Consider the following 25170-nt stretch of genomic DNA (forward strand, 5'->3'; position numbering starts at 1 on the left):
ATCCTAACCATAGCCCACCATATCCTAACCACAGAGCCCACCACATCCTAACCACAGAGCCCACCACATCCTAACCACAGAGCCCACTGCATCCTAACCAGATCCCACCACATCCTAACCAGAGCCCACTGCATCGTAACCACAGAGCCCACTGCATCCTAACTGCAGAGCCTGCCGCATCCTGTCCACAGAGCCCGCTGGATCCTAACCACAGAGCCCACTACATCCTAACCACAGAGCCCACCACATCCTAACCACAGAGCTGACCGCATCCTAACCACAGAGTCCACCGCATCCTAACCAGAGCCCACTGGATGCTATCCACAGAGCCCACCACATCCTAACCACAGATGCCACCGCATCCTAACCACAGAGCCCACCACATCCTAACCAGAGCCCACTGGATCCTATCCACAGAGCCCACCACGTCCTAACCACAGATGCCACTGCATCCTCACCACAGAGCTGTCCTCCCATGCTCCTTGTTTTCATGCAGGCTGCTCCCACTCCTCGGCTCCTCTTCGTTCATTACCTGGCCAGTTGTTACACACCTTCTAGTCCAGGACACAGGTCTCTTCTTTCTCCCTCTCTTAACACTGGCTTTGACATCCATGGTTGCCCCATCCTCTGAGAAGGCATCCCCACAGCTGGTGTAGCCCAATCACAGTGAGCTTCTGCTCTCCTGCCACGCTGCCTTCTCCCTGCCTGTGAGCGTGCTGTGAAAGGAGCTTTGAGACTGCACAGTTTTGTATCCCCTTTCCCTCGAATAAGTTAGGTGTTTAATGCCCATTGAATGAATGGATGGATAAACAAACAGAAATACATGAAAATATGCCCTCGATACTTTAAGGCAAGTGAGTACTCATCCTGGAATTGTTATTTGGTCTATAGTTCAGTACCGTGGTCAGATTTAGTTGAAAGGTGTTCTTGAATGTGTCTTGTCTTTCAACTGTCCCACACCAGCCCTCTTGTTCTCATTGGAAGAACAAGTGCTTTATAGTCAGTAGAAGTAATAATGGAACAAATGGTGCTTTTGTGTCATTCTAGCAAGGGAAGTCACAGAAACGTCCTGGTTGCAGATGGAGAAACAAGTATGATTACAAGAGAATAGAAATATATGCATCATAATAGCTAAAGATGGTGGTATTTTTGCTGTGTATCAGGCACATGTTAAGAACTTTGCATTATTTTCTTTAATCATTGAAAACTCTTTCCAAACAAGACAACTGAACACAATTAAATTCTTGCCTCAAGTAAGCAGCAGAAACAGGGCTACCTGTGCCCTAGAGCCTGTTAAACTCTGCTTACAGTGCTTTGTTATCTGATATTCCCCAGATGTATTGTCATTCGTAGAGGAGAGCACAAAACATTTACACATAACTTGTTTTCCTTCCAAAATCAATGCATTTGAAATGTTTAGAGAATAAAAGCCCAGGGGACACTAATGTCTTCTGATTCCTGAGGAAAGCCATAAATCAAGACCCTAGTGGAAGAAAAATCTCCCCTGTCAAAAGCAAAACTGTTTCCTTTCAGTCTCAGTCTAATCATGTCCCCAACAGATAAGACATGCCCAAGCCAGACATTTTAAAATCTACCTGATTTCAAACTAATTAGAGGAAATATAGAGAATGGAAGCAGAAACACAAGAAGATTTTAAAAATTGGCTTGCAGGAAAAGATTGAAAATAAAACACAGACTTTGGCCAAATAATGACTAGACGTGGGATTGCAGGCCGATCATGATATTCCCTGTGAGTATTCAGAGAATACCAACCACAAAGAGATTGGGAGTTTTAAAGATGAAGTCTGGAAAGTGGACTGAAATTGTATAGAAGATCAGTTAGGCTGAACATTGAAGAAGGTTTCCTAACACTGAACGCTGATAAACTGTGGAAGAGTCTTTCTCAAGGGAAGGTGTGGAAACCCTGTTATTGAGTCATTAAATTCAGTGGGCACAGTTCTAGGAAATAGGGAGTCAGAATTAATTACACATGACACCCTTGGGGCAGTCTACATGTGGAGTAAAAATTATTCCTTTCTCTCTCTATCTTTTATAATTTTGAAATGTATTTCTTTGATGCTATTTGTATATTTTACTTTCAGTTTTCTTCTTGGAAATTTGTTAATCTTTTTCCTCCAAAACCAGATATAGTGTAAGAAATGTACCTTTAAAACGTTGGAAAAGGCTGAGAATGACTTACTTCCAAGTAAATAAATAAAAACCCATTCCCAGACATCGTCTGGAGATGGGTGATATGCTGGGGAGAAGCCCTGTGTCTTCATCCATTTGTGCTGCTGCAACAAAATACCTCAGACTGAGCCATTTATAAACAACAGAAGTTCATTGCTTCCAGTTCTGGGGGCTGGGAAGTCCAAAATCCAGATGTCAGCAGGCTTGGTGTCTGGAGAGGGCTGTGCTCTGCCTCCAGGATGGCGCCTTGTTACTGCATCGTTTGGAGGGGAGAAAAACTGTATCCTCACAGGGCAGATGGGATGGAGGGCAAAAAAGGGCTGGACTCTGTCTGAAGTCTCTTTTATAGGGGTATTAATCCATTCATGAAGGTGGAGCTCTCATCCCCTGATCACCTCCTAAAGGCCCCACCTTTTAATACCACCACAATGAGGGTTAAGTTTCAATACAAATTTTGGAGAAAACACCACATTTAAACCATAGTACTCACCAAGTTTATACATTATCCCTTATTTTCTTTATGACATATGCATCTTTATTTCTTTAATCACCCAAAATCCATTCATTGTGTTAGGGTTCACTCCTGGTGTTGTACACTCTATGGGTTTGGACAAATGTATAATGACATGGATCCACCATTGTACCATCATACAGAGTAGTTTCACTGCCCTAAAAATCCTTTGTGCTCCATCTATTCATCCCTTTCCCCCCTCAACTCCTGGCAACCACTGACCTTTTTATGTATGTCCATAGTTTTGCCTTTTCCAGAACACCCTGTAGTTGGAATCATACAATATGTCGCCTTTTCAGATCGGCTTCTTTTACTTAACTTTTATTTAACTTTCCTCCATGTCTTTTCATGGCTTCATAAATGATTTATTTTTAGTGCTGAGTAATATTCCACTGTCTGAATGTACCATGGTTTATTTATCCATTCACCTGCCTAAAGGTATCTTGGTTGTTTCCAAGTTTTGGCAATTATGGGTAAAGATGCTATAAACATTCAAATGCAGTTCTTCATTTCTTACATCTAAATATTGATCAATTTGGAATTTACTCTGGTACATGGTGTCAGATAAAGATGCAATTTTATTTCTCAGATGACTATTCAGTTGTTAGATACCATTAATTGGATAGTCTCTCTTTGCCTCAGTGGTTTGAGATGTGATTACCTTTGTCCTGTACTAAATTCCTGTACGTGTTGGGTTGAGTTCTGGACTGCCCACTTTGTTCCACCTGTTTCCCTTCACACCCCATCCCCACAGCGACCTGGCGTGGAGCCCCTGTAACCTGCTTGATGTACTCTAGGCTTGTCTCCAGCATTAGCCTTCTTTTTCAGAATTTTCTGGGTTTCCTTTTAGAATCAGCTTGCCCAGTTAAAAACAAATAACTATCTTAGTTCATTTTGTGTTGCTATAACAGAATACATGAGACTGGGTACTTTAGAAAAAATAGTGGTTTATTTAGCTCACAGTTCTGCAGGTTGGGAAGTTTAAGGGCACGGCAGTGGATTCTGGTGAGAGCTTTTTTCCTGCATCCTAACATGAAGGAGAAGGTCAAGGGGAAAGCAGATACTTGCAAAGAGAAAACCAGAGGGGCATTATGGCTTCATTACAGCCCACGCTCATGGGAACTAACCCATTTCCTTGAGGACTAATCCATCTTGTCAGAGCAAGAACTCACTGCCTTGAGAACAGCACCAAGCCCTTCATAAGGAATCCACCCCATGACCCAGACACCTCCCACTAGGTCCCACCACCCCTTAACACCGCCACACTGAGGACCAAATCTCAACAGGAGTTTTAGCTACAAATAAACCATACCCAAGCCATAGCAATGACAAAACAAAATTACACTTTTTAACCAGGTGTCTTGTCCAAAACAAAGCACTATTGCTGTTTCTTTGGGAATCCTGTCAACTTTATAAATCAATTTAGAGAGGATTCATTATGTTAAACCTCCCGATCCAAAAATGTGGCATGTCTTTCTGTTTGTTTAAATTTTCTTGTGTCCTTCAATAGGATTTTGAAGTTTTATTCACTATAGTCCTTGGTCATTTCTTGTTAAACTTATTCCTATTATCTTGTTTGCTGCCGTTATAAATGGGATCATTTTTCCTTTACAGTGTCTCTCTAGTTGCTGTGTGTCTATATGAAAGTTATTGATTTCTGTATATTAACTTGGAACCCTTTCACCATATTAAGCTCTCTCATTGTTTCTAGCAGTATGGCAACTGGGTTCTCTGGAGGTTTCCAGACACAGAATCATAGCATGTTCAGACAGTGCTTGTGTTACCTGCCCCTCTCCAATTACTACAGAGCTAATTTCTCTCTCTTGTTGTGCTCGTCAATGGCTGCAGCAGATGTTCCTGAATGGTTATAGAAGTGCCTGGAGTGCTTCCCATAGAGCATGATACTCATGTGTGTGTATGTGTGTCTGGTGTGTGTGTGTGTGTGCACAAAATCACATTCAGGAAACAATCCCTCTGTTCCACTTGATAGAGTTGAGTTTTGATAAAAACTCAATGTTTTATCAAAAGCAGTTGTATTTTGTCAGATGCCCTATCAGTATCTGTGATTATGCTTATTTTTGTATTGCATTTAAATTTTTTTTCTTCTTTTTTTTTTTTTTTTTTTCTTGAGACGGGGTCTTGCTCTGTTACCCAGGTTGGAGAGCACTGGTGCAATCTCAGCTCACTCCAACCTCCGCCTCTGAGGCTCAAGTGATCCTCCCACCTCAGTCTCTCGAGTAGCTGGGACTACAGGCTCATGCCTCCATACCCAGCTACCTTTTGTATTTTTTGTAGACTTGGGGTCTGGCTATGTTGTCCAGGCTGGTTTCAAACTCCTGGGCTTAAGCAATCCACTGGTCTCAGCCTCCCAAAGTGCTGGGATTACAGGTGTGAGCCACTGTGTGCCTGGCCTTAATTTTTTAATATAATCAATTCTAACATTTCAGAAATAAGCCCACCTTGCAGGGATGTACTCTAGTACTCTTTTCGTCTGCTACTTGATGGCTAGTATTTTGTCTAACTGAGGGCTCTGTTTTCTTTTTGCGTAGCCTCCGTCAGGTGGGTATGGCAATAATTTAGGCATTCCATGATGACACACAACCTGAGGCTTCTCTTGTCTTTACATGCTCCGGAACACTTACAATCTGCTACCTTTCGGTCGAATTCTACAAAACTCACCGTGCTTGGTGCTTTGGGGGGGTACAGTAGCCCTGCTCTTTGGCCAGCTTTTCTACTTATTCTATAGAAATCCGTATACATATATTTTCTGTGACTACTTCTTATGTTGTCTTACAGAGTAGTAGTTTTACTCTCAATAGCCATTTATAAGAAAAGAGATCACCAATAGCCACTATGTATGGAGTGATGCTTCTATACAAACTTGCATTTTATCGGCTTAATAGCATCATTGGAAGGATTGGAATAAATGCTGTTGGCACCACAGCCACCCCATCCTGGGCTCCTGATCTTCCCCAGCTGCTCCGAGTGCCGGCCAGGGCAGCTCACGGCTGCAGCCACCTCCTGAGAACGGCCCTGGCCACCAGAAGCCTACACGCCTGGGAGCACCCACAGCTCATGACTGACACATCACACATCCTTGCCTCACACTCCTGAGCTTCCTGTTGGGTCAGCTGGACATGGGACCTCAGCACAGCCTCCCCTCGCCTGGTGTCTTTGCTGCCCCATCCTGTCTTCCTGACTTAATAAGCCCCTGCCGGAGCATCCCCAACCCAGCCTCTGCTGCAAGGCGGCCTGGCTTCGGGCACATTTTTACACAAAGCATTGCTCGTTGAGTGCAGAGCATTTTTGGCGTCCATACAGCTTGGCGTGGCCTCACCCCGACCCCAGCAATCAAGGATCTCCGTGTGGGGAATCAGAGCACTGAAAAAGGAGAATGTTAGACACTTCTGTGCAGGGCTGACACAGCCCTAAATGCCACTGGTTTGTACCTGGAGAGTGATGCCCATAAACCAAGGACCCGGTTTCTCTCCATAGGTATGAGTGGCCTCGACTTGCCTGTGGCCCCACCATGGCAGCAGCACCCTCGCGCTGTCCCGTGACACGGGTGTTAAGAAAAGCGTGTTTATCCGAATGCTGTTGGTGCTGTTTCTGTTTTCGACCTTTTTGCTCGCAGTCTTTAACTGCTACTGAGCTGTTTTCCACCTCACCACGCTGCCTGATGCCGCACTGTCCGCGTGGCGCCGAGGGGAGAGATGACGACGCCCGTCCTCTCCTTTCCCCCAAATTAAATCGGTCAGCCCCAAATTTGGCCATTCTTCATTAAAATCTTCCTCTTTCTCATTTGTAATGTGTGGTACCCGAGCACATCTTCTGGCTTCTTGCTCTCCCCCATCCTCTGTGTAAATTTCCCAAATCCTGTGGATTTGGTCCTTCCTCTGCTCTCTGGGTCCCTCCCGCCAATCCACTCCTGAGGGTTCTTCCTAAGTCCTCCTGCACCATGTCCAGCCCTGGCCTCCCACCCAGTGTCCCGGCCCCTTCTCTCCTCCTGTGCAACCCAGCACTCACTCATGGGCAACAGTGCTGCTGTCCTTCCGGAAAACCCTTTCACAGCTCCCACTGTCTGTTGGTGAAGAGCTGGATCTTCAGGGTGGCACTCAGGGCCTCTGTGACCGACTTCCACCCACCTGGGAAGCTTCGCCACTTTCCCACACACATCTCCCACAGGCTCCAACGTCGGCTTCTCCTTGTCCCGCAGAATATGCCTGTGCCCTTTCCCATCCCTGCCTCTGGTCGCCATGCCCACTCTGCCTGGGACACCTCCTCCCGCCCCCTGTGCAGAAGCTCCCAGGGTGTGAGTCCATCTTTCCCTTCTCCTCCCTCGCTCTCCCTCGCTCTCGTGCTGGTGACATTCCGTGTACAGCACTTCTGCGACATTTCTCATATGACATCTCGTGCTGCAGCTGTTTCTGACTGCATCATCTCCCTCGGTCCAGGCTTCACATCTCTTGTGTTGTGGGAGCATGGTGCTGGCCGTAGGGGTGGGAATCATGAAAACTGAATATGCAAACAATGCACTTCTTGGGCCACATAACTGTGCTGAGTGTGACAGAGCCTGGAGCCAAACGGAGCTGGAAATCAATGAGGGGTGAAGGGAAAGCAGTTGCTTTTTCGACAGCTCCAATTTCCACGGAATCCAAAGAGAAGGAGCAGGCCGGGGCCTCACGGGCCACAGCACCTATTCCCAAAGAGTTGTCTGTTTCCACCAGAGACTGCATGTGCACAAGTCATGAACCCTGAAACTCGTTAGGAATCATTATCAATGTGTTCCCCGTTTCTCTAACTACCTGCTTTAATGAAGCTGGAACCTGGGGGGTGATTTCTGCATCGCGATGTCGTCCTCGTGAACCATTTCTCAACAGTCCACATGTCACTGACTGCGTGAGTGAGACGGTGGCTCCCACCCCTGGCAGAGTCAGTAGCAGCTGCCCACCCCGGCTCCCTGTAGCCTTAGATCCTAATCCCATCTGCTCCTCCAATTCTGGGATCCCCGCTGGGAGGCAGCCTCCACCCCCAGGATGGCTGAGAGAGGAGGAGGCCTGGAGCTGGGACAGGGCAGCTGCTCACGAACTTTCCCGGAGGAGGAAACTCAGGGGGGCTGGTCGTCTCCTCTTTTGATTAAAGTGGCCTGGGGAAGTCCGGTCACTTCCTGAGCTCAGGAGCAGTCCAGTCCCACCAGGGAGGGGGCAGTGGGTAGACAGCAGAACCAGGACCATGGAGTTCTCTTCAGGCACAGAAGCAGGGGCTGCTGGGAGAACTGGGATGAGCGGAGACAGCAGTGGACATGGGCAGGAGGGGGCGCTGTGCTGGACCGCTTTGCCTGGAAGGAAGGACAGTGGACATGGGCAGGAGGCAGGGGCTGTGCTGGATCGCTTTGCCTGGAAGGAAGGACAGTGGACATGGGCAGGAGGCGGGGGCTGTGCTGGACCACTTTGCCTGGAAGGAAGGACGCTGGGCAGACAGACCTCAGCTGCAGAGCCGCGGGGGCAGGGATGCCGCTGGGCCTCTGCGGGGCACTTCCGCAGTGCTCCGTCCCTCCGGGCTCCGCGTTCTCCCTGGCTCTCACTGGCAGCTGCTGACTCCGCCCTTTCATCTCACAAAGAAAGATCCTGCCTTGGGGCCCAGAGAGGGCAGATGCCCTCAGGGCTCGAGAACCAAGTGCTCAGGGGAGAAAAAGTCACATCAGAGGAACAAGTGTGTGAGAAGTGAGAAGTGCTCATGACCAGCCAGCACTGTTTGCCGTGGGGAAGTCGATTTTATTTAAGATGGGAGGGAGGTCCGCTTCTGGCATGACATGAATTTGCGTGTCACCTCTTCCAAGAAATGGTCTGGACATGTATTTACCAGGTGACTCCGTGGACGTGGCCGCAGTCGGCGGCTAACGCGTCTCTGTGCTGCCCTCACTTGGCCTGGGATCCGGGCCCAGCCAGTGGCTGTCACATCCCAAGGCTCCTCGGTGCCCACAACGTACCCGCCACCTCCAGCCGAAGGGCCTGGACGATGGATTTGTTACTGGATCGGCAACACTGACCCGTCTAATGACACGGACTCCCTAGGGAGACCCTGCTTGGATCATTTGGTGGAAATTCTGACTCGTGTCCTCAAGGAATTCACCATCTAAGTGCAGAGAAAATACACATCCACACAGACCTGTTACAGCAAAGCAAACAAACATTGGCTTGTGTCTTCCAGCTTCTTCTGAAACAAAGTGATGGATATTATACTTTAAGGACATTACGCTGGGGCTTGTTTTTCAGGTTTCTTTGTTTTGTTTGTTTTCAGTCCCTGAAGGGAGTATCATTTTTGTGGATGGGGTTCCTTTGACTGTGGTTAAAATGACACATCCAGCGTCCTTTCTGTGTTAGGGTGAAGGGTTCATCAGCTCCTGTCCTGCACTGATCCCGTTGGGGGACAGGGGAAAGCGCAAAGGTGGTCAGAGGTCGGGCAGGAAGCCCAGGCCGCAGCCAGCACTGCTCCCACTCACAGGGGACCTGGGACTCAGAGGTGGAGAAAACTGCCCTGGTAGTAAGTCTGACCTCAAAACTCTGCTCCTAAGGTGCCTCAGGAGCATTTCAGCAACCTTAAGGATAACAGAGGCACTTTGAGCGCCGTCTCAGGCTGCCATGGAGTAGGTGGGAATCCCTCAGGCGGGCGGTCGCCTGTGACGGCCTGGGGCACACAGAAGCCTTGCTTCCCAGCTCTCAAAACAGTGTTTCCAAGGTTTCCTAACCCAGGAAAACCGCTGTTGTGAGACCCTGAAAAGACCGAGGAGGGAGACGGGGGCCGTGGGCCGCGCTGCCCTGACGCTGTCTGTGTCCCCAGGACTGGACGCTCGGCAAGCACAGGTCGTGGCCCTGTCATCGGGGACCAAGTGCATCAGCGGCGAGCACCTCAGTGACCAGGGGCTGGTGGTGAATGACTGCCACGCGGAGGTGGTGGCCCGGCGGGCGTTCCTGCACTTCCTCTACACGCAACTGGAGCTGCACCTGAGGTGAGCGGCTGGGGACGGGCTCCAGGGCAGGCGGACACCGCGGCTGGGGGCTGCCAGGGAGCAGAGGGGGCCCCGTGCCTGGCTCAGAACACGCTTCCCTCTATCCTGGCACAGGGTGAGTCAGGAAGCGTCCCTTGTTATTCAGACTAGAGACATCCCTGGCGCACCTATAGAGCCGCCATGCGGGCTGGGAAGATGCTAAAATTCCAGGCTTCCTCCTTACTCCACGTTTCCCTCCAGAAAACACCTTTGCAGCCCTCGTCCTCCTGGGCAAGGCCACCCTCTCCTGGCCTCGGCTCCCCACGCCCCCCACATTCCTGCACTGCCCCCTTTTCCGCCGTTGCCCTCAGAGAACGTGAGTGCAGTGCCAAAGGAGTGGTTTGGAGATGCACTGTCTTCTTGCCTCCTGTGCCAAGTCCATGTGAAGAGGCCGCTGAGACCCTAAGAACTGTGCCCCAGTAGTGGGTCCCCGGGTTCCGTGGCCTGCTCTGGCCGTTGGGCAGAGGTGGCTGTCATGGGGCAGCCTTCTGTCCCTGAGACACCTTAGACGGGAATGAAACCCGCGTGGTTTGCAGCACGTGGCCTCTCCAACACACCTCCAGCCCGGGCCGTTCAGTCCCAAGGGCTTGCTGTCAGCTCCTTGCCCGAAACGCTCCCTCCTGTGTCTCCTGTCTATTCTTTCACATCCCCTGAAGCCATCTGTGTTCCTCAAATCCACGAGTAATGGGACCTCGGGGGGCTTTGGCGAGGGTCATCTCCATGCCCATTAGCTGTGCAAAAGCCACACAAAAGCAGAAAGGCCCATGTGTAGCCAAGCAGATGCCACTGAAAACAACACCTTAACACACTCAGCTCATTCTTTTTTTTTTGAGATGGAGTCTTGCTCTGTCGCCCAGGCTGGAGTGCAGTGGCACGATCTCGGCTCACTGCAACCTCGGCTTCCCAGGTTGAAGCAATTCTCCCACCTCAACCTCCTGAATAGCTGAGACTACAGGCATTCACCACCACACCCAGTTAATTTTTGTATTTTTAGTAGAGACAGGGTTTCATCACGTTGGCCAGACTACTCTCGAACTCTTGACCTCAGGCAATCCACCCGTCTCAGCCTCCCAAAGTGCTGGGATTACAAGCATGAGCCACTGCGCTCGGCCCACACTCAGCTGATTCTTATCAGAGCCTCTGAGCAGGGAGCCACAGGCTGAACCCATCCCTCAGTTCCCTGAGGCCTGTGGGTGCGGCAGGAGTTGGATATGGGAGAACAGAGAAATCTCTCAGAATGTAGGGAAGGATTTCTCCTAAATGCCACCTGCTCAACTGGGACTGTCTCCAAGATCCCTCGCTCATGTTTGTGTCAGAGAAGGTAACTGGGCCAATATTTACCAGGAGCTGGTTACCTGCCTGGTGCTGTGCCACCAGCTGGGGGGTCCACAGGTGCACCCGATGCCTGCCCTGCATGGGGAGACGGCACAGGGGAGCGGGGTCCAGGGCAGCCACGTGGCTGATATGCCCTGCCCCGGGGTCCAGGCTTGGGACACATTTGCCAAGGGTCCTGGGGCAGGCGGCTGGGGCAGTGGGGGGCGGTGGCTGTGGGCTGAGTGCAGGCACAGAGGCAGGAAGGCTGCTGGATGCCGCAAGGGCTTCCTGTGGAGAAAATGTCTGTTCTGTTGCCTGTGTGATCTCAGGGCCCCACAGAACACAATCCATCACCCATGGGGCAGAACGTGTGAAAACAGCAAGACCGGCAGAAAGTAGATGGCCAGCAAGCAGGGAACAAACACCAGGAAGCAGGGAATAAACACCGGGAGGCATGGAATAAACACCGGGAAGCAGGGAATAAACACCGGGACTCAGGGAATAAACACCGGACGCAGGAGAATAAATAACGGGAGGTGGAATAAAGACCGGAATAAATCGAGGGGAATAAACAATGGGAAGAGAACACCGGAGGCAGGGAATAAACACCGGATGCAGAGAAATGACCGGATGGAATAAATGGAAGGGAATAAACACCGGACGTGGAATGGAGGTGGAATAAATAATGGACGTGGAATGGAGGTGGAATGGAATGGAATGGACGGGAATGGAATGGAATGAATGGACTTAGGGGGAATGGAGGTGGAATGGAAGGAGGAACACCGGAATCGGAATAAACACCGGAATGGAATGGACACAGGGGAATAAACACTGGGACACAAGGGAATAAACACCGGGACTCAGGGAATAAACACCGGGACACGGGAATAAACACCGGGACACAGGGGAATAAACACCGTGACACGGGAATAAACACCAGGAAGCAGGAGATAAACACCGGGACACAGGGAATAAACACCGGACACGGAATAAACACCGGGACACAGGGAATAAACACCGGGACACAGGAGAATAAACACCGGGACACGGGAATAAACACCGGGACACAGGGGAATAAACATGGAAGAAGGAAAAGCAGGCTCATTTGTTCAGTGCCCGCTCAGGTGGGACTGAGGTGGGGCTGCTCAGCTCGAGCTTCACAGCTGGTCGGGGTTTTGCAACAGGCCGAATCATTCACCATCAGAGAGAGGCTGGGACCTCTCCCGCCCCACCTGGGTCAGGGCTGGATGCAGAAGGAAAGCTGTTTCCCCACGGCTCTCCACGTCCCACTGTGCTGGTGCCCGAGCCCAGGCCTTCCTACAGCTCCTTTTCTCCTTTTAATCACACACAAGCTGCCCACTTAGGCTGCCTCAAACCTGCAGTCCGCTGTGAGGTGCGGCCGTGAGCAGCACTGGCAAATCCACAGAGTCACAGCTGTGTAGACGGATAGATGTGGGTTAACAGCAACGGGGAAAAATGGCCTGGTAAAAGATCCTGGTGGGGCCAGGCGCGGTGGCTCACGCCTGTAATCCCAGCACTTTGGGAGCCTGAGGCCAGGAGTTCAAGACAAACCTGGCCAACATGGTGAAACCCCGTATCTACTAAAAATACAAAAAAGAACTAGGCGTGGTGGCGCATGCCTGTAATCCCAGCTACCCGGGAGGCTGAGTATCACTTAACACTCAAGGCAGAAGAATTGCTGGAACTCAGTGGGTGGAGGTTGCAGTGAGCTGAGATTGCGCCACTGCACTCCAGCCTGGGCGACAGAACAAGACTCTATCTCAAAAAAAAAAAAGAAAAAAAAGAAAAGAAAGGAAAAAGATAAAGAAAAACTTGGGGAACAACTCCACAAAACAGGACTCAAGCGTTCACCTGGTTGGAACGTTTCTGGTTTGGTTTGTGATAAATGACCCCAAACCTCTTTGTGACCCTAGCAAGCGGCGCGAGGACTCGGAGCGATCGATATTTGTGCGGTTAAAAGAAGGCGGCTACCGGCTGCGGGAAAACATCCTCTTCCATCTCTACGTGAGCACCTCCCCCTGCGGGGACGCAAGACTCCACTCGCCCTACGAGATCACCACAGACCGTAAGAGACAATGCTTTTACCCTCTGTGGGCCAGCAGCCCCCAGCGGCCTCTATCTGGGACTCTGTCCCGGGCGGTGTGTGGGGCCCTCGGGTACTGGAAGACGATTGCGTCTGCAATTAGTGGGATAATCATGCCTCCAAAATCTTAGTCTGAAAGGCTCAGGTGATTGGCAGAAGAGTAGTCTGAGGCCTAAAAGTAGGGACCTAATGGCCGTAGTTCTCTGTTTTGTTTTAATAACTCAGATAATCCCTGTGTCCTGGGTTGGGAAAATGGGATGAAGGGAAGGCCAGTGAGAGCTACGGAGGCTGGGAGCAAATTCCGACTGGCTCTGCTTGCCTTTGCTCACAGCGTTGGGGAGAAAAAAGCTCAGCTTTTGCAACCAAGCCGAGGATGAGTGATTCCCTGCAAAGGGGTCTCCCCAGGCGAACTATAAAGTTCCATTGCAAACCCGCCCTGTGAGCATTTATCGGTGGAGATGGGACAGAACACACCACGCGGTCCCCGCCTCTCTGTCCTCTCCATCAGCAAAGGGCAGTGATGCTGTGAGTGCCAGGGTCAGAGGGCCAGGCATGGAGCAGGGCGGGGCTCTCCCTTGATGCCACCCTTGACAACAGCATCTCCATGATAAAAGAAAAGGTGCTGCAGGGAAACTCCTCTCTTTCATTTTAATGATGAAATCCTATTGCTTAGTGCTATCTGCATATGTCACACACATATATGTATATACCACATACACCACATGCATACCACATATACCACACATGTATACCACACACATACCATACACACCACACACACCACACAATACACACACACCACATACACTACATGCATACCACATACACCACACACACAAACCACATACACCACACACACACCACATATACCATACATGTATACCACATATACCACACACATACTACATGATACACACATAGCACATTCACTACATGCATACCACATACACCACACACATACCACATATACCACACATCCATACCACATATAGCACACACACCACACACATACCACATATACCACATGCATATCACATACACTATACATACACCACACACACATACCACATATACCACACACACCACACACCACATACCACATACACTACACGCATACCATATATGCTACACATGCATACCACATACACTGCACATACACCACATATACCACACACATGCCACAAGCACCACAGGCATACCACACACACCACACACAGATCACATACACCATACACATCACATACACCATACACACATATCACATAAACCACACATGTATACCACATATACCACACACATCACACACACCACACACATACTACACAGTACACACATACCACATACACTACATGCATACCACAGACACCACACACCATACCACATATACCACATGCATATCACATATACTACACACAAACCACATACAGCACACACACCACATATATCACACACATACCACACACCACATACATACCACATACCACAAACACTACACGCATATTATATACACTACATGCATATCACATACACTACACGCATACCACATATGCCACACATGCATACCACATACACTGCACACACACACCACATACCACACACACACCAGAAGCAGTCCCAAGCAGATCTTTCAATGCAGGCAATGCATGTGGTGTGCGTGTGGTGTGTGTGGTGTGTGGTGTGTGTGTGGTGTGTGGTATGTGTGTGGTGTGTGTGATGTATGTGATATGTGTATGATGAGGGGTCCAGTCCTGATAAGGGAGGAAACCTCTGGTAGACATACATGGACAGCACACCGCTATTAAGGCTTGACTCTGGCCTGACTCTCCTCCGGTGGAAGGCTACATGGTGTTTTAATTACGAAGGTAAGGAAAAGTAAACATTTTCATAGAGCCCTGCTGTGTTCCAGGCTTTGTCACGCAGCCTCCACCAAAGACAAGAAGGTGTGGGGAAAATGGTGTCTTTAATCCCACATGAGCTTAGCCTGATTCTCCAGTCTTCAGATGGGGTGCTGGCCCAAAAACATTCCTCCTCCTTTCTGCGGATTTCCCTCCAGCCCCACTGCTTTCCCTTTGGGATGGCTGGGTAGGGTTCTCCGTAAGTGGATCCTCTGGGATGGCTGGGTAGGGTTCTCCATAAGTGGATCCTCTGGGATGGCTGGGTAGGGTTCTCCGTAAGTGGATCCTCTGGGATGGCTGGATAGGGTTCTCTGTAAGTGGATCCTCTGGGATGGCTGGATAGGGTTCTCTGTAAGTGGATTTAGGGTGGCATTTCCACACCCTTTGGAAATTAAATGGGAGAATCCCATCAAACTGGGAATGAAGAAAGGGAAGCCTATTCAACATCAGGGACTTTTAAAGGAACCTCCTGCAGGAGGAAGAGAGAGGCAGGGGCGGCCTGAGCACCTGAGAAGTGAACACAGCCACAGAGGGAAGGGGGCCCAGTGTGGCCCCACGAGATCACACAGGGCACCCCTGCTACCAGGCCGACTCAGGAACAGAGAGACAGAAAACCACCAGGAGTGGCTTCATTTTCACTGAACATATTCAGCAAGCCAGAGCTACATGATACCAGCTCACCCGATAAAACTGTGAAATCTGGTGCATTGCACAGCTACTGGGAATTCTGTGAAATCTGGTGCATTGGACAGCTACTGGAAATTATCTTTCCATTCTTCTTTAAAGGGTTGCCATCATAAAGACCCAGCTAGGAACCCTCAGACTCGAGAGGAAAAGTGCCGCCAAATGCTTGGGGTTGGCGCTAATTTGTCCAGCCTCTTCCTTGGCTAATGTGCCCCTGGTGGGAGTTGGGAGAGGGCTAAGTGAGAACAGCAGGAGCCTTGTCCACGCCTGAGACCCCGTGGTCTCCCCAGGGGACAGTTCTAGTCCATTGGGCCTCCCACGTCTCTGTACATCGATCACCAACTGCAGCCTCTCCAGCCAGCCCTCACTTCCAACTGCAGTGTCTGTGGTTTAGAAAAACAAATACATTCCCCAAGGCGCCCTGGGGTTCACTTCCAGACACAGATGTCTTTTATTTCATGGTGCTTTTAAGAAGTGGCAGGTGCTGGTAGGAGAAAAAATAAAGCATTTTTCTCACATTTTTGCAGCAGATATGCCAGGCAAAATGGAGAAACTCCTTCCTGTGCCGTGCTCTCCGCTGGGCTGGTACTGCTCCTCTGCTCTCCTATCTGGAGAGTGTGGAGAAGGTAGGCACTTGGCAAACTCTCCTGTAACAGGGATTCGTCTGCCAAAGTCACTCAGTAAAAGCAGGAGAACCCAAGTTCCTGCCGTTGTCTGCTTGGAAGGAGCCTTCAGAGAGCTGGCTCTGCAACCTTCAAACCTCCCGAGGAAGGCAGAGACCTTCAGGAACAACTCCTGCCATTTCCCCTGCAGAGACGCTTTAAGCTCCTTTACAGTAAGGGGCAGGGGTCTGCAGGTTGCTAACTCAGGCGGTGTGTTTCTTTGTTACCCTTTAAAGAGGGCTGGAGCATGGATAAGGGGAGCAAGTGGCCTGGATTTTGCTGTGAGGGGCTCCTCCAGGGCTAGCCAAGGGCAGTGTCGATAGTGACAAGCCCCCAAAGGAAACGCTGGCGGCAGGAGCTGGACACCTCCAGTTTGCACTGTTCCCAGAGGTCTGCAGCTGGCACTGCCTCCCTCCCATGGATTAACCTGCAGAAACCCAGCTGCACTGCCCCTCCAATTCAGAGGCCCACACTCCCAAAAGAAGCCCAAGGAACGAAACAAGCCCTAAGGGGCATGATGTTATTCTCACAAATGCAGAGGCCGCAGAGTGCAGAGAGCTGAGTCCTCTCCACTGAGACCTTTGCTGGGGGCCAGAGGAGCCCATCTGAAACCGAAGGAAGCTCTGGACTGAGGTCTCAGTCTTCTCAAGTGCTCTCTGCCCTGGTGCCTTCTGGACCTGCCCTGTCTCCTCTCACCAGCACCATGCTTGGTCCTGGTCTCTTTAGCTCATCCCTTCCTCAATCTCCCATTTGGCCTGCATCAAGCTATTGTGCATCTCCACAGGGGCCACGCCTGCTAACCTCTCTCTCAACTGTGCCAGACTTCTCCTCTTTCTCACACATATATACCCACACATACACAAACACACACATACATAAGCACACGTGCACACAAAAACACATACATAAGTACATGTGCACATGCACACACATAAGCACATGTGCACAAACACACATACATAAGCATATGTGTGCACACACATAAGCACATGTGTGCACACAAACACATGCATAAGTACATGTGCACACATGAACACACATGCATAAGCACATATGTGCACACATGCACATGTGCACACACATACGCACATGTGCACACAAACACACGTACGTAGCCACATGTGTGCACACACAAACACATGTACTTAAGCACATCTGCACATACACCAACAGATACATAAGCACACGTGTGCACACACAAACACATGTACTTAAGCACATCTGCACATACACAAACACAGATACATAAGCACACGTGTGCACACACAAACACATAAGCACATGTGCACAAAACAAGCACACATACACAAGCATATGTGCACACACAAGCACACGACAGGTATCTGATGCATCGGATCTATCAATATAACCATGATGTGATTAAGTCAAAGAGAAGTTTGGTGCCCAAGATTGTTCCCCCTTCCTTTAAAAATGAAGGAACACAGAGTAGAGCATAAGAAAAAATTTATGTAGATAGGTTTAAATAATCATTACAGTAAGTGTCATGTAACCAAAGGCCCAGGAGAGAAGCGGGTCTGACTTGGGGTTTCTAGGAGCACACTTCTGACTCTCCGGTGTCTGCTGAGCAGCTGCCTCCCAGCAGCAACCTGCTCCGACAGCTCAGCAGGACCAGGAGTTCCCCGAGCCCCAACCACCCGAGGCCCGGGCTCAGGGGCTCCAAGTCCTAGACACAACACCAGGGCCCTGGAGTTGCCATCAAACCCCACTTTCCTGGGATGCACGTGGCTCAAGAAATTCTAGATGTCCCCATTTTATTTTTCCCCTCAAAAACATTTGTCTAGAGAGATCATAAATTCCCCATTCCTGGGGGCCTTAGACATGGTATCAATGCTGGCTGATCTCAGGTATTGTGGGAGCTGTGTCGCCTGCCAGCTTTGGAAGACATTCAAGTTTGTTGTTTCCAGCCTGGCTTATCTTTCAGGGTTCTGGGCCAGTGTTTACCAGTGCAGCTCGCCCCATGCACTCTGGCTGAGTTTCTGATGCATTCGGGGCAGAGAGGCATCCAAGACTGTAGTTTTCTGAGCACAGGTCGGGTTTTGAGCCACCGGGTTTAAACTCCTTAAATCACCTCCTCAGACTGGGAACATTTGTTTCCTTGCTGGCTTCGTAGAAAGGGCTTGGCGGCGTGGACGGCCTGGTAGCCTGTCTGTCTGCAGAGGCCAGGCAGAGCTTATGGCCGGACTCCCCGCTCTGTGGTGTCACCGGCAAGAAGGAAAAGTGTTTGTGGTGTCACATGTGATCGAGGGGACAGGTGCTTTTGTGACAGAAACCGCGGACTCAGTCTTCAATGTCATGCGACCCAGGGCTACTCTATTCATCTCAGGTGACTCAAAACTGCTACATCTGTGGCTTTTCTTGGACCTAGAAGGGCCAGGTCAGTTAAGGTAGGGACAAGTGCCTGAAAGACATTTATTCCCACAGCCAGGAGAACATGCTGTGTGTGTCTATGTTAGAGTCAGGGTTCTGATGACTGCTGTCAGTGCAGACTCACAGAGGGCAACGGGTCCCTTAGTGGCTCTGGGAGGCCTGGGATAGAACTCAGACCTGAAAGAGCACAGATGGAACAGAAGATCAGGATCTTAGTACTTCACTGTGGATGAGCAGCTCCTCTCCTCCCAGCCCACCAATGACCTGCCTGCAAATTCTTCTTTCTTGGCATGGTTTTTAAATAACCTGGTAAACTCAGTTCTCACGGCCATTTTCTGAGAACTTAGCAGCTTAAATTCTCCAGTCTATGTCCAGAAAATGCCAAGAAAATTAGATTATGTCATATATTTACCTACAAGTTCATGCTAAGAGCCTAGTATGTTTGTTCTAAGCCAATTCCATTCAACGATTAGAAAGGTAGTTCAAGAGGTTTAATCAAAATCCCATAGGAAGTCAGGGAATATAAAATACAGTTCCTTAAATTCCTGTCTTCAGATTTTCCTATTGAGTTACAGAAATATGCAAAATATGATAATATCCGTGCATTGTAGGATAATGAATTTTAATGGCCTTATAATCCAGCATCATCACTATCATCATCATCATCAATCAAGTAAAGCAAAGTGTACCCACATGGCCACATGGTAACTACTGTGGATATTATTTTTATTACAATGAATACCGGGTTGCTTCACAGGTAGACTTTCTAGGATATGCCTTTTGAAGACAGTTTGAAAATCTAAAATTTATTGGTGTTTAAAAATATTTTCTTCTTTTCTCATGCCTGTGGTTGGTTTCACTTTTGGTGCTCTCTCTCCCCCTTGTGATTGTAGCAACCATGCATCACATTTTAGATAAATCTTTAGCTCCCCAGAGGACAAGCTTCTTGTTGTTTGTCTCCAACTCCTTTTGATTCTCCCCTAAAAATAAAATCTTCACTGGAACAATTTTCTAAAGCACATCCTCATTTAGAAATGAGGATCTAAAAACTATCCTTATTTACCTTGATATTGACCTCAAAAGATAAGCATTTTATCTAGGGTTTTATATAGGTTAATAAACACCGTAATGAAGAGTCTGATGACTTGGACTGTCAGAATTGGACCAGAATGTTTGAATGTATTTGGGAGCATCTATGTAGACACAGCAGTCAGGAGTTTGAGGTTCTACGCTTTCACTGTCTCGGGCACACTCTAAATCCACTACAGATCATTTAGGGCCAGCTCCCTGCAATTGCTGGTTGGATTCGCATTTTGTTCAGCCTTAAGTGGCATCTTCAACTCCTTCCCACCTCTCACAATTAGCCAGGAAAGAGCCAGAGGAAATGGGCTCTGCAGGATCACCGACATTCAGGTCACCCTAGGGCTGCTCACTTATCAGGGAGCCTGTGGAGAAGGCAGCCCAAGACTGAACACCTCCAAAAATAAACACTCAGGAGCATCTCATGCACCTGGCTCTTCAGGCAAAATTAGTCTAACCTGAAAGCTTTCGGTTAACTCCTAGGAACTAGTTGTTAATTAAAGCCGGGCCTCCCTGTTGTCATGGCATTAACAAGCTATCAAGTCTACTTCATGGAAAGTTAGTTGAGCAGTAGCAACTGGTAAGAATTTAGAAAAGTCTTACAATATAATAGGCAACTTTCAAGATCTCGAAAAAGACCACAATAGTTGAAACATTGGGAGAATATAAGGATACTATAATTAACAGAAATGGAGGGACAGCAACAACCACATTCCCTGAGAAAATATCCCCCAAATGGAAGAGTAAAGTCCCTAATATTGTGATAATGTTGTGGAAACTGTTAAGTGTGATGGCTCCTCCATGCTTTCACTGTTGCCTTCCACAGAAAGTTGATGTTCATAAAGAACCAAGTGTTTTGAGTCATACAAACTATTTTATGTTCAATTTATCATCACCACCACCATCATCACCACCATCACCATCACCATCTCCATCTCCATCACCATCATCACCACCATCACCATCATCACCACCACCATCACCATCATCACCACCACCATCATTACCATCACCATCATCATCACCATTGTCATCATTATCTTCACCATCATCACCATCACCAACATCACCATCATATCACCATCTCCACACCACCATCACCTTCACCATCACCATCACCTCCATTATCACCATCACCATCACCACCATCATTATCATCACCATCACCTTTAAAGCTGCAAAGAAGAGATTTGTGCTTTATCTGGGGAAGGGCTGGGCATTTATTTGCTGTGCCTGCCCAGGCTCAATACCTCTCCTTGGCTCTTTTTTCCATGAATGACTCAAAGACGGGTCCAAATTTTGTCTCATCAAGTATCTAGTTGGTTACAAAGTGAAAAGCCATCTGAAGCCTCTCAAAAGGTCTTTTCTCCAAAGAATGCAGTGATCTTTCTTCCCAATGCATAGCGTTAGGTACTATGAATCTCCAGGTAATTATGGGGCATGTGGTATGGGGGGGCGGTGGGTGTCAAGGGGACCCTGGAAAGGAGAACACAGAACACCTGAGGGGCCCACGGAGACCCACCAGAGGCTCCGTCACTTCTGGGCCTCATGGAAACTCCTGCCCATGGAGACCCTTGGTAATTAGGGGACACAGTGAGAGCGGAGGTGCCCAGGCGACCCCAGTACCTTCACAGGAGCCACCTCGCTGACTCCTCCCAGCCTGGGCAGCAAGCACTGCTCTATCCCTGTCGTTAGAGGAAGTCACTGGGTCACAGTGACTTTGAGACACGTTCCCAGGGTTACACAGCCAGCTTACCATGGAGCCAGGATTGACACCTGGACCAGGGCAAGAGCTGAGTCCCCCTCACCGCCTGCTTCTGCACAGCCCTCCAGCTAAGCATAAATAGTTACATTTTTAATGGCTGAAAAGTGAGAAAAATGGTATTTCACGACACCTGAAAACGACACATCCAACTGCGTATTCAAGTCCACGAAGGAAAATGAAGCATTGAGGACGCAGTGGCCCCTCACTAGCCTGAGCACGGTCCAGGCCGTGGCTGCGTTTACGCAGCAGAGGCAGGTGTTGGTGAAAAGAGAGTCTGGCTCATGAAGCCTGGGTTTTTACTCCCTGACCCTTGACTGGGAAGTTGGCCCAGCCCAGGCGGGATGGTGTGTCTCTGGAGCCCACCCCCACACAGCGCTAACTTGTGACGCCCCTTCCTCGTGCCAAATGCCCGGCCATGGCGAGGGGCCCTTGGACCTCTGTTGCAGTCCTTCCTCCTCTCCCACCTCCCAAAACCAAGGCGGCTTCCCTCTTCTCACCCCTCCCCGTCCTCTTCTCTCCTAGTGCACAGCAGCAAACACCTCGTCAGGAAGTTCCGCGGGCACCTGCGCACCAAGATCGAGTCCGGGGAAGGGACAGTCCCCGTGCGTGGCCCCAGTGCAGTGCAGACCTGGGACGGCGTCCTGCTGGGGGAGCAGCTGGTCACCATGTCCTGCACGGACAAGATTGCCAGGTGAGGCCCACAGCTTCCTCTTGTGGACGTTGGCTGCGGCCAGTGGGGAGCGCCAAGCCCCAGGATCCCTGCGTACCACTTCTGGTGAGGTCAGAGATGTTGGGCACATGAGGTCAGGGCCCTGTGCCTGAGTCGTGGAACTCCACAGCCATTCCGCGTGTTCAGTCCCACACCCTGAGGCCAAGGCACCCCGAGTCCCCGAGTGAGCAAGGCCCGGCCACCCCAGACTGCCGCTGCATGGGGCAAACACAGCCTGGCCTGAGGCTGCCGGCCAGTCGGGGTGGCCATAGGCTAATGAGAAGCCAGGGCCTCCCCTGCCCACTGCGCTTTCCACCAAAACCTGACAAAATCATCCAGGGACAGCCACAGGCCTTGAGGTCAGCTGCTGGAACACTCGCCCCCACCACCCCGAGACGTTGTCTTCTTGGAAGGAGTTTTCAAAGCCTCCGTGTGGAGGTCTCGGGATGAGGTGCCTCCGCTGAGCTCTGTGCAGAGGAGCAGGAAGGTGCAGAATGGGCACCCGCCTCCCTCCCAGCACCTCCAGTCGCTGCCACGCCCCGAGCTCCTCCCCGAACCTTGGTCTGATGCGTTGAGACCTCCCCCTACCTCGGCCTGATGCCTCGAGACCTCCGTGACCTTGGTCTGATGCCCTGAGACCTCCCCCACATTGGTCTGATGCCCCGAGACCTCCCCCACGCTGGCCTGATGCCCTGAGGCCTCCCCCACGCTGGCCTGAGGCCCCGAGAGCGCCACCCCCACTGCAGGACATTTCTGTAACTTTGGTTTGGAAAATAAGGGTCACAGGTGTGGGGATAGCATGAGTTTCCCTAAAGAGCCATGAACTCCCCGCAAGCCTGATTTAAAAAAAAAAAAAAAAAAACTAACAACAACATGGTCACAGGAAGTCTGGGTTGAGTGACCCAGAATGCCCTTGGACACTCTGGTCGTCCTGTTCCTCTGTCATCTGCAGCTGGAGTGGAAACAGCGCACTTGGCGCAAATGTGGTCTCTGGGCACCACCCCTAACTCCCAGCGAGGCTGTGGCTCTGAGACCCTCTGTAAGGACGTTTTGTGGTGGAGCCAGGCAGGGGATGCAAAGGTTGGTCCCCAGGATGTGCAGGAAGGAGGCTGAGTGGGGAGGGGCAGGAAGCCCAAGGCCCGAGGAGGACCCAGCGCATCACCCCCGAGGCTTGCATGGAGGCTCTTGTGCCCACGGGGTCCTGGGCTCTCGACTGCCACAGCAGGACCTGGGGAGAGAAGGGAGAGGGTGGGCCCAGCCAGCCCCCATAAAATCCTAATCAAAACGCAGCCACCCCGAACAGACAGACGCCCCATTGGGGTGGGCTGTGTCTCCAGTGCCTGCACGGGACGGGCACCTGCCATGTGCCCAACAGATAGTAGGACGACTATTTACCCATCCTAACCCCGAGCGCTGGGCCCTGGCCTGTCCACAAAACCCAAGGGGCTGGAGGTCAAGGGGGTGACATCAGGGGACACAGAGCCCAGGAGGGAAGGGGAGACCCCCGCTGCACCTGCCTCCGCCTCACCTGCCCCAGCCCCTACAGTCCCCTACAGCTCTGCTCCCCAGGATCCACATAGACTGGCTTCTGGGGCCCAGGCAGATGAAACCCCAGTCCTGACAGCAGTGGTTCCGCCTTCTCATGGAAATGGTAGGAGAGCTGGGGAAAATGGTGCCCTTTCCTTCCCAGCTCTGGGCACTCCTGGCTGGAGAGCCGCAGGGTCGGCCTAATGACAGCAGACCAAAGCCGGTCGTGGTTTCTGCATCATAGGGAACAGCCCATTGTCGACAAATAGCTCATTTTTCAGAAGAAAATGTCTTCCTCCTTTGTAATGTTTTCATCTATTCATGACGGAGAAAAAGCAATAATTTTCACCTCAACTGAAATTCTCTTGGTGCCCTAAGATAGCATTGGGTTTCTAAATTTACTCTCTGGTGCCCCAGAAAAATGAAGTAAATTAGCATCTACAGAATTGAAACCTGGCTGTCCTGGGATCTTCAACATCCATAGACGGTGGGCTAAACACAGGTGCAAACCCACGCGACGCTGGACACAGGTACAAACCCACACGACGCCAGGAGGTCCGGTCACAGGTGCAAACCCACATGATGCCAGCAGGTCTGGGCACAGGTGCAAACCCACGCGAAGCTGGACGCAGGTGCAAACCCATGTGACACCGGCAGGTCCAGGCACAGGTGCAAACCCACGCGACGCTGGACACAGGTGCAAACCCACGCAATGCCAGCAGGTCCAGACACAGGTGCAAACCCACGCGACGCTGGACACAGATGCAAACCCACATGACGCCAGCAGGTCCGGGCACAGGTGCAAACCCACGCAACGCCAGCAGATCCAGACACAAGTGCAAACCCATGTGATGCCGGAAAGTCCGGGCACAGGTGCAAACCCACGCGATGCTGGACACGGGTGCAAACCCACGCGGCCCTGGCAGGTCCGGGCGCATTGCGGTGCAAACCCACGCGACGCTTGATTCAGGCAAACCCACACAACACCAGCAGGTCCAGACACAGGTAAAACTCCACGCCGCACGCTGACACGGGCGCAAACCCACGCGGGATCGTAGCAGGTCTGGGTACAGGTGCAAAACCCACGCCGACGCTGGACATCGGGTAAAACCCACACGACGCCAGCAGGTCCGGGCACTCAGTGGCCACTCAAGGGGCAGGGTTTTCTCTCTGTAACAAAATCTCCTTGAAAAACAAAGGTCCACACTGCTTCCCGGCCAGGGGTTTTCAGTGACTGGGAATTTGGGGCAATTCTAGACTCCTTTTGAAAAGAGAATAAAAGTTTGTGGAAAT

At 50.4% G+C, this 25170-nt stretch overlaps 1 protein-coding gene across 1 annotated transcript in view; it reads left to right on the forward strand.

The window, feature by feature from the left end:
- The window catches only part of ADARB2 (adenosine deaminase RNA specific B2 (inactive)), a 672719-nt gene that overhangs the window by 610692 nt on the left and 36857 nt on the right, over positions 1 to 25170 (forward strand). The window contains exons 5-7 of the mRNA XM_017962507.3: positions 9542 to 9710; positions 12998 to 13149; positions 22164 to 22332. Coding sequence (XP_017817996.2) covers positions 9542 to 9710; positions 12998 to 13149; positions 22164 to 22332 — 490 coding nt within the window. The remainder of the gene's footprint in view (positions 1 to 9541; positions 9711 to 12997; positions 13150 to 22163; positions 22333 to 25170) is intronic.

The sequence above is a fragment of the Papio anubis genome, chromosome 11, assembly GCF_008728515.1.
Source record: "Papio anubis isolate 15944 chromosome 11, Panubis1.0, whole genome shotgun sequence".
Classification (NCBI taxonomy): Eukaryota; Metazoa; Chordata; class Mammalia; order Primates; family Cercopithecidae; genus Papio; species Papio anubis.